This window comes from Microcaecilia unicolor, chromosome 5 (genome assembly GCF_901765095.1).
Source record: "Microcaecilia unicolor chromosome 5, aMicUni1.1, whole genome shotgun sequence".
Lineage (NCBI taxonomy): Eukaryota > Metazoa > Chordata > Amphibia > Gymnophiona > Siphonopidae > Microcaecilia > Microcaecilia unicolor.
This window is the reverse complement of record NC_044035.1, coordinates 43691460-43708523: the sequence shown is the minus strand read 5'-3', so window position 1 is coordinate 43708523 and position 17064 is coordinate 43691460. Positions and strand designations below refer to the sequence as shown.

Below are 17064 nucleotides of genomic sequence, written 5' to 3'. Positions count from 1 at the left end.
GTCCCAACCCACAGTTTGGGGACCACAGCTCAGTCTGCTCTAAGATGCCCTTTCTTTAATTATCCTGGGCCTGATACGCAGCCAACAGGAGATCATGTTTTACTGAACGCTGCCAACATTATTAGCAGAAATTCAATGCCAGGCCATGTCCAGGCTCCAGCATTCAATTTCTGGGTATAAGGAGCCTGTTAAATATAGCCGGTTAAATGACATATTCGGCACTTAATCAGCTATAAAGAACCACATAAAGATAGCGCTGCCTTTTATGCGGTTAACTTCAACCAGTTAAGTGCTGACTCCACCCCCAGAATGACTCTAAAGTAGGCCAGTTTTGGCCTGGATGCTAACTGGGCATTTTCAGCGGCACCATCCGGTTACGTTATGTGCCACTGAAAATGACCAGTTAGCACTGGTCATGTGATTTAAAGATATATATATCTTATATAATAAAAAGCACCTCCAACGTTCTGAAGCTGACTCCATGGCAGTGAAAGTTTGAAGGGTTCGTGCTGCCTCCAACGCTGTATCCACCTCCTGAATTGACGTCACGCGCTTCCGGGTTCGTCACAAACAGTACTGACTAACCACAGGATAGCAGCACTAGGCACAACCTCAACGTCTATAGCCTTCCCTTCGAGTTCGTTCCCTCAGAGTCCTGCCCTCACGGAAAGAGGATATGATGTCAGCAGGCGGGACTCAGACGCGGCCGCTTCGACGGAGGTAAACAGGGGAACGAGGATAATCTCTGGGTGCCTGGAAGGGGGGGCAGGGGAGGGAACGAAGTCGAAGGGAAGGCTACAGACGGGCAGTGCTTTCAAAGACGTGGCCGCTTCGACGGAGGTAAACAGGGGAACGAGGAGAATCTCTGGGTGCCTGGAAGGGGGGGGCAGGAGAGAGAGGAGAATCGCAGGGTGCCTGGAAGGGAGGGCAGGGGAGAGAGGAGACACACTCGCACCCAGCGGTCTCACTCGCTCTCTGTCACACACACACTCGCACATTCACTTTCTCTCTCTCTTACACACAGTCACTCTCGCACACACTCTCTCAAACACACACACACGCACATTCACTCTCTCTCTCTTACACACAGTCACTCTCACACACACTCTCACACACACTCCAAGAAAAACCTTGCTAGTGCCCATTTCATTTGTGTCAGAAACAGGCCTGTTTTACTAATATATATATATATATATATATATATATATATATATATATATATTAAAAGGAGATCCAAGTACACAAACAGTATGAGCAAAACAATCACACATTTAAGTAAATACCCTAGTGCAAAGACAATCTTCTACTGAAATAATAATACGAGACGTTAATCGAAAAGGGCAACCTATACCGGATTAGCTAGTTTAGCCTGCTGCTGACATCCGGTCTCCACACTTTTATTACTTAAAAACATTACTGAGATAGTTCAAAGAATATGTAAGTGTTAGCAAGCTGTTTTACCACACATTCACAGTGAGATTTAAGGTAAAATTATGTATAATCATACCTGATAATTTTCTTTCCATTAATCATAGCTGATCAATCCATAGACTGGTGGGTTGTGTCCATCTACCAGCAGGTGGAGATAGAGAGCAAACTTTTGCCTCCCTATATGTGGTCATGTGCTGCCGGAAACTCCTCAGTATGTCGATATCAAAGCTCCATCCGCAGGACTCAGCACTTAGAGAATTACACCCACGAAGGGACACTCTGCCCAGCTCACCACCGTCGAAACGGGGGAGGGGAATTAACCCAGCTCATCCCCACACAAGTGGGGGAGGGGAATCCGTCCAGCTCATCCCCGCGGAGCGGGGGAGGGACACCACACCCGCCGATGCGGGGGGATCTGGCTTATCCTGCAACCGCAACCGCGGGAGGAGCTGACTGACCCTAACACCGCCGAAGCGGGAGGGGTACAAAGCTGCCCTACAGCCGCACGAAGCGGGAGGGAGTGCCGGCAGAATTTATGTCTCAATCCAGCCCCGTAAAACGGAGGGGAGAGGAATGCAGCAGCTCACTGTAACACAAACTCGTCTCAACTCTTGAAGAATCCAAGTGAAAGAAGAACTTGAACACGAAGTCCTCCTGAAGTAACTGAAGGCTAAACTTGAACCTAAAATTCAACCAGAATATAAACAGTACAGATATCTGGGAGGGGCTATGGATTGATCAGCTATGATTAATGGAAAGAAAATTATCAGGTATGATTATACATAATTTTACCTTCCATATCATCAAGCTGATCAATCCATAGACTGGTGGGATGTACCGAAGCAGTACTCACCCGGGGCGGGACATAGAAATCCCTGACCTCAACACTGAAGCTCCAAACCGGGCCTCCGCCCGTGCAGCCACAGTCAAACGGTAATGCTTGGAGAATGTATGAGCCGAAGCCCACGTTGCCGCCTTGCATATCTCTACCAAGGAGACGGATCCGGCCTCTGCCATCGAGGCCGCCTGAGCTCTCGTGGAGTGAGCCTTCAGCTGGATAGGCGGCACCTTCCCCGCGGCCACATAAGCCGCTGCAATGGCTTCCTTGACCCATCTTGCCACTGTAGGCTTAGCAGCCTGCAGACCCTTACGAGGACCTGCAAACAGGACAAACAGATGATCCGATTTCCGGAAATCATTGGTCACTTCCAAGTATCTGATGATGACTCGTCTCACATCCAGATATTCAAGAGCGGAGTACTCCTCTGGGTAGTCCTCCCTACCAAAGGAAGGGAGACAGAGCTGCTGATTCACATGGAAGCGAGAACCAATCTTGGGCAGGAAGGCAGGCACTGTGCGAATAGTCACTCCTGCCTCAGTGAACTGCAGAAAAGGCTTTCGACATGAGAGCGCCTGGAGCTCGGAAACTCTTCTGGCTGAAGTGATAGCCACCAAAAAGACTGCTTTCAACGTCAGGTCTTTCAGAGATGCCCTCGACAAGGGTTCCAAAGGCGGCTTCTGCAATGCTCTTAGCACCAGGTTGAGATTCCACGCAGGCACCACTGAGTGCAGAGGAGGGCGCAGGTGATTAACTCCCTTGAGAAAGCGCACCACATCTGGCTGCGAAGCCAGGGAAGCACCCTTCAGGCGGCCCCTGAAGCAAGCCAGAGCCGCTACCTGGACTTTAAGGGAACTGAGCGACAGGCCTTTCTCCAGACCTTCTTGCAGGAACGCCAACACTGAAGAAATTGGAGCAGTGAAGGGAGAAAGTGAGCCTGCTTCACACCATGCTGCAAAGATACGCCAAACCCTGGCGTAAGCAGTAGAAGTAGAGCGCTTCCTCGCTCTCAGCATAGTGGCGATGACCTTGTCTGAGAAGCCCTTCTTCCTCAGACGCTGCCGCTCAATAGCCAGGCCGTAAGACCAAAGAGAGAGGGATACTCCATCACCACGGGACCCTGATGTAACAGGCCCTGCTCCACTGACAGCCGGAGAGGATCGTCGACTGAGAGCCTGAACAAGTCCGCATACCAGGGACGTCTGGGCCAATCCGGACCCACCAGGATTACCCTGCCGGGATGCTTTGCCACCCGGTCTAGCACCCTGCCCAACATGGGCCAGGGCGGGAACACATAGAGGAGCTCTTGTGTCGGCCACTGTTGGAGAAGAGCATCTACTCCCAGGGATCGAGGGTCCCGTCCTCTGCTGAAAAAGCGCGGCACTTGGCCATTGGCCGATGACGCCATCAGATCTAGGCTCGGCTGGCCCCAGCGCTTCGTGATGTCCAAGAACGCCTGAGCAGATAGTTGCCACTCTCCGGGCTCCAAGGTATGGCGACTGAGAAAGTCCGCCTTGACATTCATGACTCCGGCAATGTGGGCCGCTGAAAGCTGCTCCAGGTTCGCTTCCGCCCACTGGCAAAGACTCATAGCCTCCTGGCTAGAGGGGCGCTCTTGGTACCTCCCTGGCGGTTGATATAGGCCACAGCCGTGGCATTGTCCGACAGGACCCGTACAGGCTTCAACACCAGTACCGGGATGAACTCCAATAACACCAACCGAATGGCTCTGAGTTCCAGGAGGTTGATAGACCACTTGCCTCTGCAGGAGACTAGAGCCCCTGCGCTGTCCTTCCCAAGCAGTGGGCTCCCCAGCCCATCAAAGAGGCGTCTGTCGTGACGACAATCCACTCCGGGGTCACCAGAGGCAATCCTGCAGACAACTTGTCTGTCTGCGTCCACCAGCTCAGCGCCTTGCGCACTGCTGGGTCCACGGGAAGGCGCACAGCATAATCCTCCGACATCGGAGTCCAGCGCAGCAGCAGAGATAGCTGTAGTGGTCTCATATGAGCCCTGGCCCAGGGCACTACTTCCATCGTGGCCGTCATAGAGCCCAACAGCTGCACGTAGTCCCAAGCCCGAATAGGAGAGGCTACTAGGAACTAGTCCACCTGAGCCTGAAGCTTGACAATCCGATTGTCTGGTAGGAACACTCTGCCCACTTGGGTGTCGAATCGAACTCCCAGATACACCAGGGACTGAGTCGGGCGCAGCTGGCTCTTCTTCCAGTTGATGATCCATCCCAGGGAGCTCAAAAGAGCAACTACCCGGTCCATAGCTTTGCCGCACTCTGCATAAGAGGGGGCTCGGATCAACCAGTCGTCCAGATAAGGATGGACTTGTACTCCTTCCTTTAGCAGGAAGGCCGCTATGACCCCCATTACTTTGGAAAAGGTCCGCGGAGCAGTAGCCAACCCGAAAGGGAGGGCTCTGAACTGGAAGTGTCGTCTCAGGACTGTAAAACGCAGAAAGCGTTGGAGAAGAGGCCAGATGGGAATATGCAGGTACGCTTCCTTGATGTCCAAGGAAGCCAAGAACTCTCCTGCCTTCACTGCCGCTATAACAGAGCGGAGAGTCTCCATGCGAAAGTGCCTCACTTTCCAGGCCCGATTGACCCCTTTGAGGTCGAGGATAGGCCGGACAGAACCTCCTTTCTTTGGAACCACAAAGTAAATGGAGTAACGTCCCTTGCCAATCTGATTTTTTGGCACCGGAACGACCGCACCCAGGCGGATCAGGTTGTCCAAGGTCTGCTGCACTACCACAGCTTGACCGGAGACTTGCAGGGAGAGAGTACAAACCCGTCTCTTAAGGGTTGGCAGAACTCTAGCTTGTAGCCGTCTCTGATGACTTCCAGCGCCCACGCGTCTGAAGTTATAGTGGTCCACTCGCCCAGAAACGAGGACAGCCGTCCTCCAATCTGCACTGGGGCGTGGACCAAGGCCCCGTCATTGGGTACGAGACCCTGGGGGAGGACCGGAGGGAGCACCTCCGGGACGGCGGTCTCTGCGAAAGGAATGCTGCTTGGGGGAGAAATTCCTCTTGAAGGAAGAGGGGGCAGAGGAACCCGACTTGCCCGGGCGGTACCGATGGGCTTCCTGCAACCGTCCTCTGGAGGTATCGGGACGAGTACTAACCCGAGCCCTGACCTCTGGTAATTTCTTGCCCTTAGACGTGCCGAGATCGGTCACGATTTTGTCCAGCTCGACCCCAAAGAGCAGCTTGCCTTTAAAAGGCAATCTAGCCAGGCGGGATTTAGAGGCGTGGTCAGCAGACCAATGTTTCAGCCAAAGCCACCGCCGCGCAGAGACTGTCTGAGCCATGCCTTTAGCTGAGGCTCTCCAGACATCATACAGCAAGTCTGCCAAATAGGCTAAGCCCGATTCCAGGGCCGGCCAATCAGCCCTCAAGGAATGATCCGAGGGGGAAGCCCGCTGCACCATAGTCCGGCACGCCCTGGCCACATAGGAGCCGCAAACTGAGGCCTGCAAACTTAAAGCAGCTGCCTCAAAGGACGACCTTAAGGCCGCCTCCAATCTTCTGTCTTGGGCGTCCTTTAGGGCCGTGCCACCTTCCACCGGCAACGCCGTTTTCTTAGTCACCGCAGTGAATAAAGAATCCACGGTAGGCCACAGATAGGCCTCACGTTCACTCACAGCCAAAGGACAGAGGCGGGACATAGCCCTAGCCACTTTAAGGCTCGTTTCCGGGACATCCCATTGAGCCGCAATTAAGGTGTGCATGGCATCATGCACGTGGAAGGTTCTAGGTGGGCGCTTCGTCCCCAGCATAATGGCAGAGCCAACAGGGGCTGAGGGAGAGACGTCCTCCGGAGAGGAAATCTTCAAAGTGTCCATGGCCTGTAACAACAGGTTGGGCAAATCCTCTGGGCTAAAAAGCCGCGCTGCAGAGGGGTCATCCGCTCCATCCGAGCGGGGATCTATCTCCTCCAAGGAATCCGCAAAGGATCGTTGGGAGACCTCAGACACGCTGCCCTCATCTACATCGGAGGAGACAAAAGTCCTCCAAGGCCTGGAAATCAACCCGAGGGCGTTTACCTCTGGGAACCTCAACCTCTTTATCCGAAGAGGGAGCAGGGGCAGCGTTTTGCATGAGGAAAGCCTGATGCAGCAGCAAAACAAACTCGGGGGAGAAACCCCCCAGACTGTGCACTTCCGCAGCCTGGGCAACAGCCCTAGACGCACTCTCAACCGGCGCTCGCAATAGCGGGGGAGAGACATGCTGCGCATCCAAAATGGCGTCCGGCGCGAAACTCCGTGAAGGAGCCGCGCGGGAAGAACGGCGCTTAACTTTAGCCGCTTTTGTGCCGTCGCCCAAATTAAGGGCGTTCATGGCATTAATGTCTCCAACCTCAAGGGCGGCCCCGAAGAAGCCGTCCGAGCCGCGTGGCCGGCCAAGATGGCGGAGGCGAGGAGCGGGGGATGGGCGTTTATGGCGGGAAAAAACCGCCACGCCGGAGGAACGACCGGGACATTCATCGGTCACTAAACTATCACCCATCAAGGGCGAATCAGGTTGTAAAACCCCCGCATCCCCTCTAGAAGCGCTCCAGCGATCCGGGGAGCGACCCTTTGCGCCCTCGCCCTCCGACGCCAGTGCCACGAGGAGAAGAATCGGGGAACCCCCTGCCCGCTATAAAAAGGTAAAATTACCTGCTTGCCGCTCCGAGCTGTAACGAACTGGTGTCCCAGTGAGTAGCTGCAATGAACGTTTAGAATTAAACGCCTTTAAAGACGTTTAAAAATTTTTTTTTTTTTTTTTTTTTAAACGGAGCCAGCGGGAGGGGGGAGAAAAGGAGGGACCTGGCACCACCAGGTTTGCACTTGCTCAAAAGAGCCCTCAACCCCAGGCCTCAACAAAACCTAAGGATTAGGCTTGGAGGCCTAGCCAGAGCTGCTGCTGTGTGTGACCACCACCTGCTGAGATAGAGAACATACTGAGGAGTTTCCGGCAGCACATGACCACATATAGGGAGGCAAAAGTTTGCTCTCTATCTCCACCTGCTGGTAGATGGACACAACCCACCAGTCTATGGATTGATCAGCTTGATGATATGGAAGTACAAAAGCTGCTCCAACGTCCACCTTAGGACGCAGCAGGTAAAAACTGCTTTCGGCGTCTTTGTGTAGCTTTTAGCAACATCAGAGAACATCCTCACATTCAAAGACAAAAATGAAGAGCCTTCGTGCCTAAAACACAGTCTCAGTAGCCAATCTCTATCGGGATCCGGCACAAAAGTAACTAACAGTGTCGATGGGATAACAAGTTCATGCAGTCAACTTTACACTGTCCTGAGATATAGGAGATAGAACATTCTAGGTAGCATGCCGCTACCTTCTCCTACATGAGCACGCAGTTAAGGAATGCACAACCTACAGACCTGAAGGCAATCAACGAAATAACTATCTTCCGCAAATCTCTGATAACACACTTCTTTAACAAAGCCTACAATGAGAACCGATAAAAGATAACCTCACCAATATCCCTCACCAACCCAATCAGTTATGAAAACCCACCCTCTATAACTACCCTAATCTATCCCTTCCTTCTCCTTTCTTCCCCTACCTAAACTATGCACAATACTACTGTATCTAAGATCCTGGAATGACAATGTTATATAACCATGTAAGCCACTTTGAGCCTGCAAATAGGTGGGGAAATGTGGGATACAAATGCAATAAAATAAATAAATAAATTCTGCCCTCCCTCACCAGTCTTCTTCTTAAATGGGGGTAATTAATATGCTCAAGCAATAGGAGGTAATGATTGAGAGGGTACTTCTAAATACTCAAGCATAAGTTTCTTAAACATATCATGGGGAGAACCTCCAAGCATCTTAGGAAAGTTAATCAGATGCAAATTTGCGTCCGAGTGTATTTTCCAAATTTTCACATTTGATTTGCAAGGCAGAATTATCTTTCACCAGTAGACACAGTATCTATTTTCTTGATTGCTTCTTCTGTCTTCTGAATATGAGACTCACAAACAGTTAAATGTGATTCATGATTTTCTATCGATGATTCCAACGTCAAGACTTGAGAACCATTTTGAACTACTTGCTTAGATTGAGTGCCTCATTGGGTCAAGGCCTAAGTCCATAAATCATCCAAAGTTAATGTTAAAGTTAAACTCTGGAATTAATTGCCAGAGAATGTGGTAAAGGCAGTTAGCTTAGCAGAGTTTTAAAAGGGTCTGGACAGCTTCCTAAAGGAAAAGTCCATAGACCATTATTAAATTGACTTGGGGAAAATCCACTGCTTATTTCTGGGATAAGCAGCATAAAATGTATTGAGCTTTTTTGGGCTCTTGCCAGGTAGTTGTGACCTGGATTGGCCACTGTTGGAAACAGGATGCTGGGCTTGATGGACCTTTGGTCTATCCCAGTGTACTTATGTATGTACTAATGCTAAAGGTCTTAACAGGTTAAATTCAAAAACTGGTGCTAGCAGATCAACCGCTGAAATACTACCAGCCGGTCTGAGAGAGGCAGTCCAAATAGAAATTTCTGAGTTAGAGTTGTTCCTGAGGTGTCTCTGGGAGGTGCAGCATCGAAACGCTAATCGGGATTGAAACCAAGACGGGGTCCCCTTGTAGCATAAATCGAGGAACAGGAAGTAGAATCTTTCTCCTGCTCCTGCCCTGTCGTAGGAACTTCTTCCCTCACAGTTGCCAGGTTCACTGGAGGATTCCTCTCTTAGGGGGTCAGCAAGAAGCTACGGTCAGGAGGCAACTAAACAGGCACCGCCCTCTGCTGTCCTTAGCAACCCATCCCCAGATGGTAAAATCATAGTCACAAAGGCATTTATCGTCAAGGAAACTGGAGGGGGCAGAACGGGTCACCAACTTAGCACAGCCCGATTTCCCCTTTCGCTTCATACGCTTAAGCATAAGGTAAGGAGCACGACGTGAAGTGTCCTCACTCTAGGGAGCCATCTTGGATCTCCAGTAGGTCAATTTTATTTAATAAACCACTAAACATAAATAACGTCAAAGTCGAAAAACAGGGTGGAACACACATAAAAACATACACACAATTCATAATACGAACAGAAAACACAAAAGGAAGGCACAAACCGGAGAATTCTATATATGGTGCCCAAAGTTGTCCTCAGTTGCGCGCACACAACTTAATTGATCAATGAGCGGGTGCTAACAACCAATTATTGCAGTTAATGGGCATCAATTAGAATTGGCACAAGCAACTGGCTGTGCGCTGTTCTATAAGGCTCAGCAGCCAATTCTCATAGCATGTATCAGAACAGAGGGCATGTCAGGAGGTGTTCCGAAAAGCTGCACGCAGAATTACAGAATTTGGCCTCAGCGCACCTAACTTGGGCGCTGGCATTTACGTCTGGTTTCAGCAAGCTTAAAGTCCATTCTAAAGGCGTGTGCCCTTTATAGAACAGCGCTCAGTGCCAAATTTTTCAGCACCCGAGTTCTGGCGCTATTTAAAGAATTTCCGCTAAAATGGATAAAATTACATTTTAAGAAACGCATGAAAACAGGACACCGAAGCAACCAAGTACATATATCGCTATATGTATTTTTCATTTTATTTATTTGCTGCATTTGTACCCCACATTTTCCCACCTATTTGCACGCTCAATGTGGCTTACACTATGTTGCAAAAGGTATAATCATAAACAGAGTAAGAGGTATGGTCTAACTTAACATATTACTGTGTAAGAAATTAGGTAGATAGGTCAGTAGAGTTATTTACATAACACAAGTAAGATATAATGACCAATAGTGATAATGTGATTAACATAATCAAATTAGAAGGGATCAGTATTAGTTGGTTTAGATATAGAATGTAATCAAGTCATTAAGGAGGATTTTTTAAGTCTCTTCATACTACTACTACTATTTAGCATTTCTATAGCGCTACAAAGCGTACGCAGCACTGCACAAACATAGAAGAAAGACAGTCCCTGCTCAAAGAGCTTACAATCTAATAGACAAAAAATAAAGTAAGCAAATCAAATCAATTAATGTGTAGAGGAAAGAGGAGAGGAGGGTAGGTGGAGGCGAGTGGATACAAGTGGTTACGAGTCAAAAGCAATGTTAAAGAGGTGGGCTTTCAATCTAGATTTAAAGATGGTCAAGGATAAAATAATGGCTATAATTGTTCATAAACCAATGCAGTAAAAATGCAAACTTTCTGCTAGCTAGGAGGAAAAGAAGAAACAGACCCTAACCTTATTGACATCGGGTTAGAGAAACAATCTTTAGTGACAATCTAATCACTGGTCAAAAGCCTCCATCATAACAAATGTCTTGCTGTATTATATTTTTTAATTTTTTTCATGCAAGCATATATATTCCAACAGTTGTATATCACCCAAAAAAAAACGATCCAAAAATATCAGGAATTTGAATGATGGTGAAGTGTCATTTATCTTGGAACACAGGATCCCTAACCCGTTAAAGATTATCTCCCTAACCTAACGTCAATAGGGTTAGGGTCTAAGTTTCTTGCAACATCTGAGGGTTTTTTCCCTCCTAGTTAATATAGAGCGTGGATCGGTCTTTGAGTTTTACTGCGTTGCTTTATGAAAAATTATAGCCATTATTTCATGAAAAATAGATACAGCCATGTACTGTATATTTTCCATTACTGTTACATTTGCAATTATGTGCGTAATTGCCTTTATAGAATACTAGTGTAAGTCCATGGTTCCGCAGAGCACTAACGTCAGCTGAAAGGCTTGAACCAAACTATTGTAAGAAGTGTAACTGCTTGTATTCTGCAATCCATGCTAGGCATGCCCCCACCCACCCAAGCCCCTCCCAGGTACACACCCGACTTGCAGTTACATGCTTTGGATTTGGCATAATAGTGCCAATTAGTACCAAGGACGGTTTGTTAATTGCAAATTAGCAGCTAATTAAGCAATTAAGCTACACCCATAACTGACACTTCTATAACTTGAATGCACAATTTTACATGCTAAGCATAAAAATTGGGCACACAAGTTTATAGAATAAGAGGGATCGTGACTGATGGCAGATAAAGGCCAATGTGGCCCATCCAATCTGTTCAGTAAGGTACCTGCTACTCCATGCAGGTCACCCACCCCCTTCCCCCAAGCCTTCATTAGGCCTATAATTGCCACTGTGCGCAAGATAACCATCCCCTTCTCCCAAGTCTTCAGTCAGGGCTATAACTACTGCTCCATGCAGGTTACCCAGCCTTTATTCAGGGCAGGAACTGTCACTTCGTGAAGACTACCTACCCCCTTCCTCAAAGCCTTCACTCAGGGCTATAATTGCCATGTCATGCAGGTCGCCGACCCCCTTCCCCCAAGCCTTCAATCAGGGCTGTAACTGCCACTCCATGCAGATCTCCTACCCTCAAGTCTTTATTTAGAGCTGTAATTGCCGCTCCATACAGGGTACTCTCAATGCAATAATCTTGATCTCAATGGAAGTATAACCCAAGCATGGGTAGGATCATAAATCAGGCCACCAGCAGAGTAAAGAAATGAAGAGAGCTCACTGTGAACCTGTAATTCTGTACAATCTTCTTTGCCTCGTCCAGGGTCCCTGCAGACAGTAATACATTTCGAGGGTCGGTCACCATAAAGAAGTGCTTGGCCCTTCCTTCGAATGTGCTCTGATCCCATCGTGGTTCTTGGATGTTGATGCTGAAAGGCAGTTCCTGAGGCATCATCTGCAATGCAAGACAAAAAGCCCTCAACATGAAGATCAAATGCAGAGACGGCAGAGTATTCAATATACAGAGAGCAAAATGCTACCGCATTACGAGAGGGCATGAAATGAGATTGAAGGGGGGCAGACTCAAGAAGAATGTCAGGAAGTATTTTTTCACGGAGAGGGTGGTGGATGCTTGGAATGCCCTCCCGCGGGAAGTGGTGGAGATGAAAACGGTAACGGAATTCAAACATGCGTGGGATAAACATAAAGGAATCCTGTGCAGAAGGCAGGGATCCTCAGGAGCTTAGCCTAGAATGGGTGGCAGAGCTGGTGGTTGGGAGGCGGGGCTAGTGCTGGGCAGACTTATACGGTCTGTGCCAGAGCCGGTGGTGGGAGGCAGGGATAGTGCTGGGCAGACTTATACGGTCTGTGCCAGAGCTGGTGGTGGGAGGCGGGACTGGTAGTTGGGAGGCGGGGATAGTGCTGGGCAGACTTATAGGGTCTGTGCCAGAGCTGGTGGTTGGGAGGCGGGGATAGGGCTGGCCAGACTTATACGGTCTGTGCACTGAAGAGGACAGTACAAATAAAAAAGTAGCACATATGAATTTATCTTCTTGGGCAGACTGGACGGACCGTGCAGGTCTTTTTCTGCCGTCATCTACTAAATTTACCATGTTTATCACACTTTTGTTCTTTGGGCCATTTTCTGCCAAATCTGTGTGGTGGTTTGTTGGAAACATGTGCCTCATGAATAACCATACCTAAATTCCTCACACCTGTAGTGACAGCAAAAGCGTCAGAAATCCAAGCGTCGGCTACAGAAAGGTTGCAACTGCTTCTCTATTGCTTTTCATGCAATGGCATTACATTATCAGGATCGTGCAAGACTTCCAATGGATGTATGACAGGTAGTAATAGCAGACCAGCTATTCATTGATATATGTGATGTGTAAGTCACTAGTCGTAAATACACTTCTGCTGTTACTCTTGGAAACTGCCATGTTTGTTTATGATGTACCACCTTAGAAAACACATTAGTATCTGATTGGTCCAAGCAGCATCCCCAAATTTTATACATGGCGTCTAAAGTAGGGCACGCAATTGCACACCCAATTCTAGAATAGGGTCAGTTACACGTATAACATACTTAGCTACATGTTTTGGAGTTGGCCGAGAGTCGTGAAGTTCTGGACCAGCCTTCTTAATCAAACAATGAGCCTTTGGGATACAAAATGGAACTACTCTCGCCTATGTTACTGTTTGGTAGGCCTGAGCTTGGTGCTTCACGGCCTAAAGGCTATTCTGACTTTGTGAAACGGGCAACCCTGATGGCAAAGAAGTCCATTCTAATTGACTGGTTAGACACAAAGGGACCCTCGATTCAGACATGGCGAATACAGATGGTATCTTTACTACGGATGGAGCGATTATTCACCATGGACCGATCACAACAAGAATCTGAACGGTTCCTGGATAGATGGAATCCGTTCTTCAGAACTCTGCCTTCTGGAACAAGGAGTCAGTTGTTGAATATATAGCTAAATGTTTCAAGCTGTTAATTGATCTGCTATGTAACTACATGGAGGGGAGGGCAGGGGTAGGGTAAGGAAGGGGGGAAGAGTAGGGAAGGGTAAGAAGGATATCGTAAAACGGATGACGTACAGCATTATTGGATATAAGCTTAAATTGTTTGTATTTGTTTTGTCATCAATAAAAATGATTTAAACATAATTAGCTAATTGTCAATGCATTGGCAATTAATTATCAAGCAGAAATTAGCAGCTGTATGCGTAACTGACTTATACCCCTATTCTGTAAACTAAGCACCTAACGTTTCTCGAACGTGACTAGGGGAGGGGGATTTAGGTGTGAAGTTATAGGATGCTTCCATTTTCCCACCTGACAGCAGTTAGGTGCAAGCATTTACCCCAGTCTTTGGCAGATATAAACACTCAAACCTAAAGTTAGGAACAAAATTAATTAAACTAGTATTTTATAAAGACAGTTCTGTGCGGAGCTGCCTTTTAGAATTCGCGCTTCGCACGCATCAACCCGGCGTCTAACTTTGGGCACCATTTACTGAATCTACTCCTACATCTGATGGCATCAGCTTACCCAAATCAAACAGATCCAATCTGCAATGTAACCTGTGACCTTCTTGCCAACATGACTACTGCTGAGGGTGCAGAGCAAATGCAAGAGGCTTATGTACAGAATTTTAAAAACCTGTGACTCTCACAGAAAATAGCTGAACTGCGATAGGGAATGCCTTACTGCTTGTTGTCATACATACTCCAGAAATATGACCTGGAGAACAATACATAAAAGCTATCAAATCCGTTATTTATGGACAGAGTGCTGCTGGCTTTCTCCAAACTCTACAGCTGCTCTTCAGACTGGGTGACCATTTCTGGAGGATTCTCTGTTGTTAAAGGCCTTTCTGAAAACAAACAGATGTTTCAAACCATAGGTTTCTGCACCTTTACCTTGCTGCCTACCGGAAAAAGAACAGGCAGGGAAAGGCTTCTCACTGTTTCAGCACAGGGTACTACGTTCTCTAGTACACCAAATATAACTATGTGCTACAAGCTTCTCTGAAATCATTTCCTCCTGGTATGACTCAGTGAAGAAAATCGTTCTCATACTTCCCAGAGATCCACATGTTGATAATGCAACTGCCTCAAAGCCTGTAGTCTCAAACTTTCCATTCTCCCCTCCCTACCACAAAAACATCTCATTTCAAAAAAAAAAAAAAAAGACAGACTGAACTGTAAAAATGTTCCAGTACAATTTGGTTTGGCTTACATTTTCAAATAACTGAGGTAGTTGGGAGGGGAAGGAATTAAAGGGACTTTTATTTTGCAAGATTTCTGTCTTCCAGTAAAAGTATCCTGTAATGAAAACAATACTTGCAAAATGCCAAACTACCACTCTCAACCAGCTACCCATTCCTCATTTGGCTAATTTAAACTATTTTATTTTGACAGAGCACCATGGTACTTCAGCTCAGTTTCCATGGTGATCACTGGAAGACAGAACAATGCAGGACCGGCTGGACCCCATATTATATGTCCTTTTTTTTTTCATGGAAAATTAAAAGGGTCCCCTTTGGAGTAGCCTAATGGTTAATGCAGTAGCTTGATAACCAGGGGGAAGTGGGTTCAACTTCCACTGCGGTTCCTTGTGGCTCTGGGGAAGTCTCTTATCCCTCTATTGCTCCAGGTACAAAATAAGTACCTATATGTAAACCACTTTGATTGTAACCACGGGAAGGCAGTATATCAAATTCCATCCCCCTTTCCTTTCCCTACTCTTCCCTAAAAAAATAGCATAGAAAGGCAAGAGATCAATATGCTAGCACATTTTTAAACCAGCACAACTTGCAGTCAAGCTATTCATTTTCTATATTTTCAAAGGAAAACAACTGCACAGATAGAACACATCCAAAAATACTTACGCCAAAAGCACAACAAGGTTTATGCTCAATCCATACACTAACTCTTTTAGGCACAAGTCCTGCTGTGTTCCCCCCCTCCCCACGGGGTCTATTTTTCTATGGAATCCCCCTCCCCCCCCCCCCCCACCACCATCATACACACACCATTTTCAAAATTTCAAAACAAATAAAAGCCTTTTGCAAAGGATGCACTGTCTCAGAAGTTTGAAACAACCCGATTTGACAACGTTTTTAAAGGTCCCTCCGGACCCCCAGAAAGGGCGAGTGCCAATATGTTAACCCTCACCCTGGACATAATCAGCCTCAGGCATGCCAAGGATGAATCATTCCCAGTGTGTCACTGCGGGCCTAAGAGTGAGATTTTCCATATGGATGTCCAGGACACAACTATATAAAACTCAAGTGTAGTATTGTTTTGCAAATAAAGAGGGCAGCATCAAATATTTGCTGAAAGTATACAGACAGAATGGAGGCAAACGGGTAAATTCTCTGGGCTGAAAATTGCTCTCCTGTCAATGGCAAAAAGCATGCATATAGGTTTCAGAGCACATGTACTTGCAGAGGTACAGATGAGACTGGGGCAGGTAATACACAAGAAGATGATTTCTTCCTACTGGCTGGGTCACTTGGCTCTCATAAAGAACGTCTAAGTGAGAAATGTTTCAGAGTATGAGAGAAAGGAATACTCCTAATAAGTGAGACTCTGCAAACTTCTTACTCCGTTCCAGGCTGGAAACTTGGGCCAGCCAGTCCTGCTCCTAAACTTACATCCCAAAGCAGTGTGCCTGATCCTGCCCAGTGAAATCAGTACTACAAGTCCCATAATGCAACGAGGATGAGTCAATCTGGAACTAGGTACCTTGACATCTCTACCAAAATATACCAAAACACACCGAGCACGATCTCTCCTCCCGTGATCTCCCGCTCTCTCCTCCCGTGATCTCCCGCTCTCTTCGGTCTAGCATGTCTCCCCCCACCCACTACTATTAAACTAATACCTGAGGTTACCCACCACCAAAGTCGCTGCGTTCCTTCTCCGGTGCTCCGTCCTCTATGACACAATACCCTCGGAAACCTCCCGCCTTGCCGGGAAACAGGAAGTTGCATCAAACGAGAGCAGGAGGACGCCGGAAAACGGGAATCCCGCGGGGATGGAAGTAGGTACCACCTCCTCATCTCTTCAATAAGCGCAGCTGCACTTGCTTTCTCTTCCCGGGCTGACGTAGCGGCTCACACTGACACCTGCACAAGCCATCAGCAACAGCGGTCACCTGACCTACTGATACAACATGCCTGGGGCAATCTCCACGCACGTGGCTGCAAGGAGGTTAAATCAAGGAGGTGTGATTGAGAACAGGAGCCGGCTTGACGTCAAAAAGTTGAAACCACTTAGGTTAATCCATGTTTCCCCTTCCCCGCGCAGCCGTCGTTCTGCGTTCACCCAAAACAAAGCAAACGAAGTTATAAGTTGCTGCATCCACGTTGTCGTTGTTTATTGTTGGTAGCATTTTTATTTTAATCTCACTTATATTTTCAAACATGCCAACTTCTGCAGCATACGGATGTACATAGAGAAACTGAAACAACGGGATAACGTTTCTTTTTATTATTATTATTTATTTTATTTGGTGTACAGCGCTGCGTATGCATTGTAGCGCGA

The 17064-nt window shown here is 47.5% G+C and overlaps 1 protein-coding gene across 3 annotated transcripts in view; it reads right to left on the bottom strand.

Moving 5' to 3' along the window:
* The window catches only part of SFXN3 (sideroflexin 3), a 54330-nt gene extending 37732 nt beyond the window's left edge, over positions 1-16598 (bottom strand). The window contains exons 1-2 of one of the 3 annotated variants that reach the window (XM_030204781.1): positions 16417-16598; positions 11797-11963 (exon numbers count right to left, since the gene is read on the bottom strand). In XM_030204781.1, coding sequence (XP_030060641.1) covers positions 11797-11963 — 167 coding nt within the window. In that variant the 5' untranslated portion in view covers positions 16417-16598. Of the gene's footprint in view, positions 1-11789; positions 11964-16402 lie in introns of those variants that run through there. The other 2 variants (XM_030204782.1, XM_030204783.1) reach the window with 2 other exon arrangements.
* Between the last annotated feature and the right edge of the window lie 466 nt (positions 16599-17064).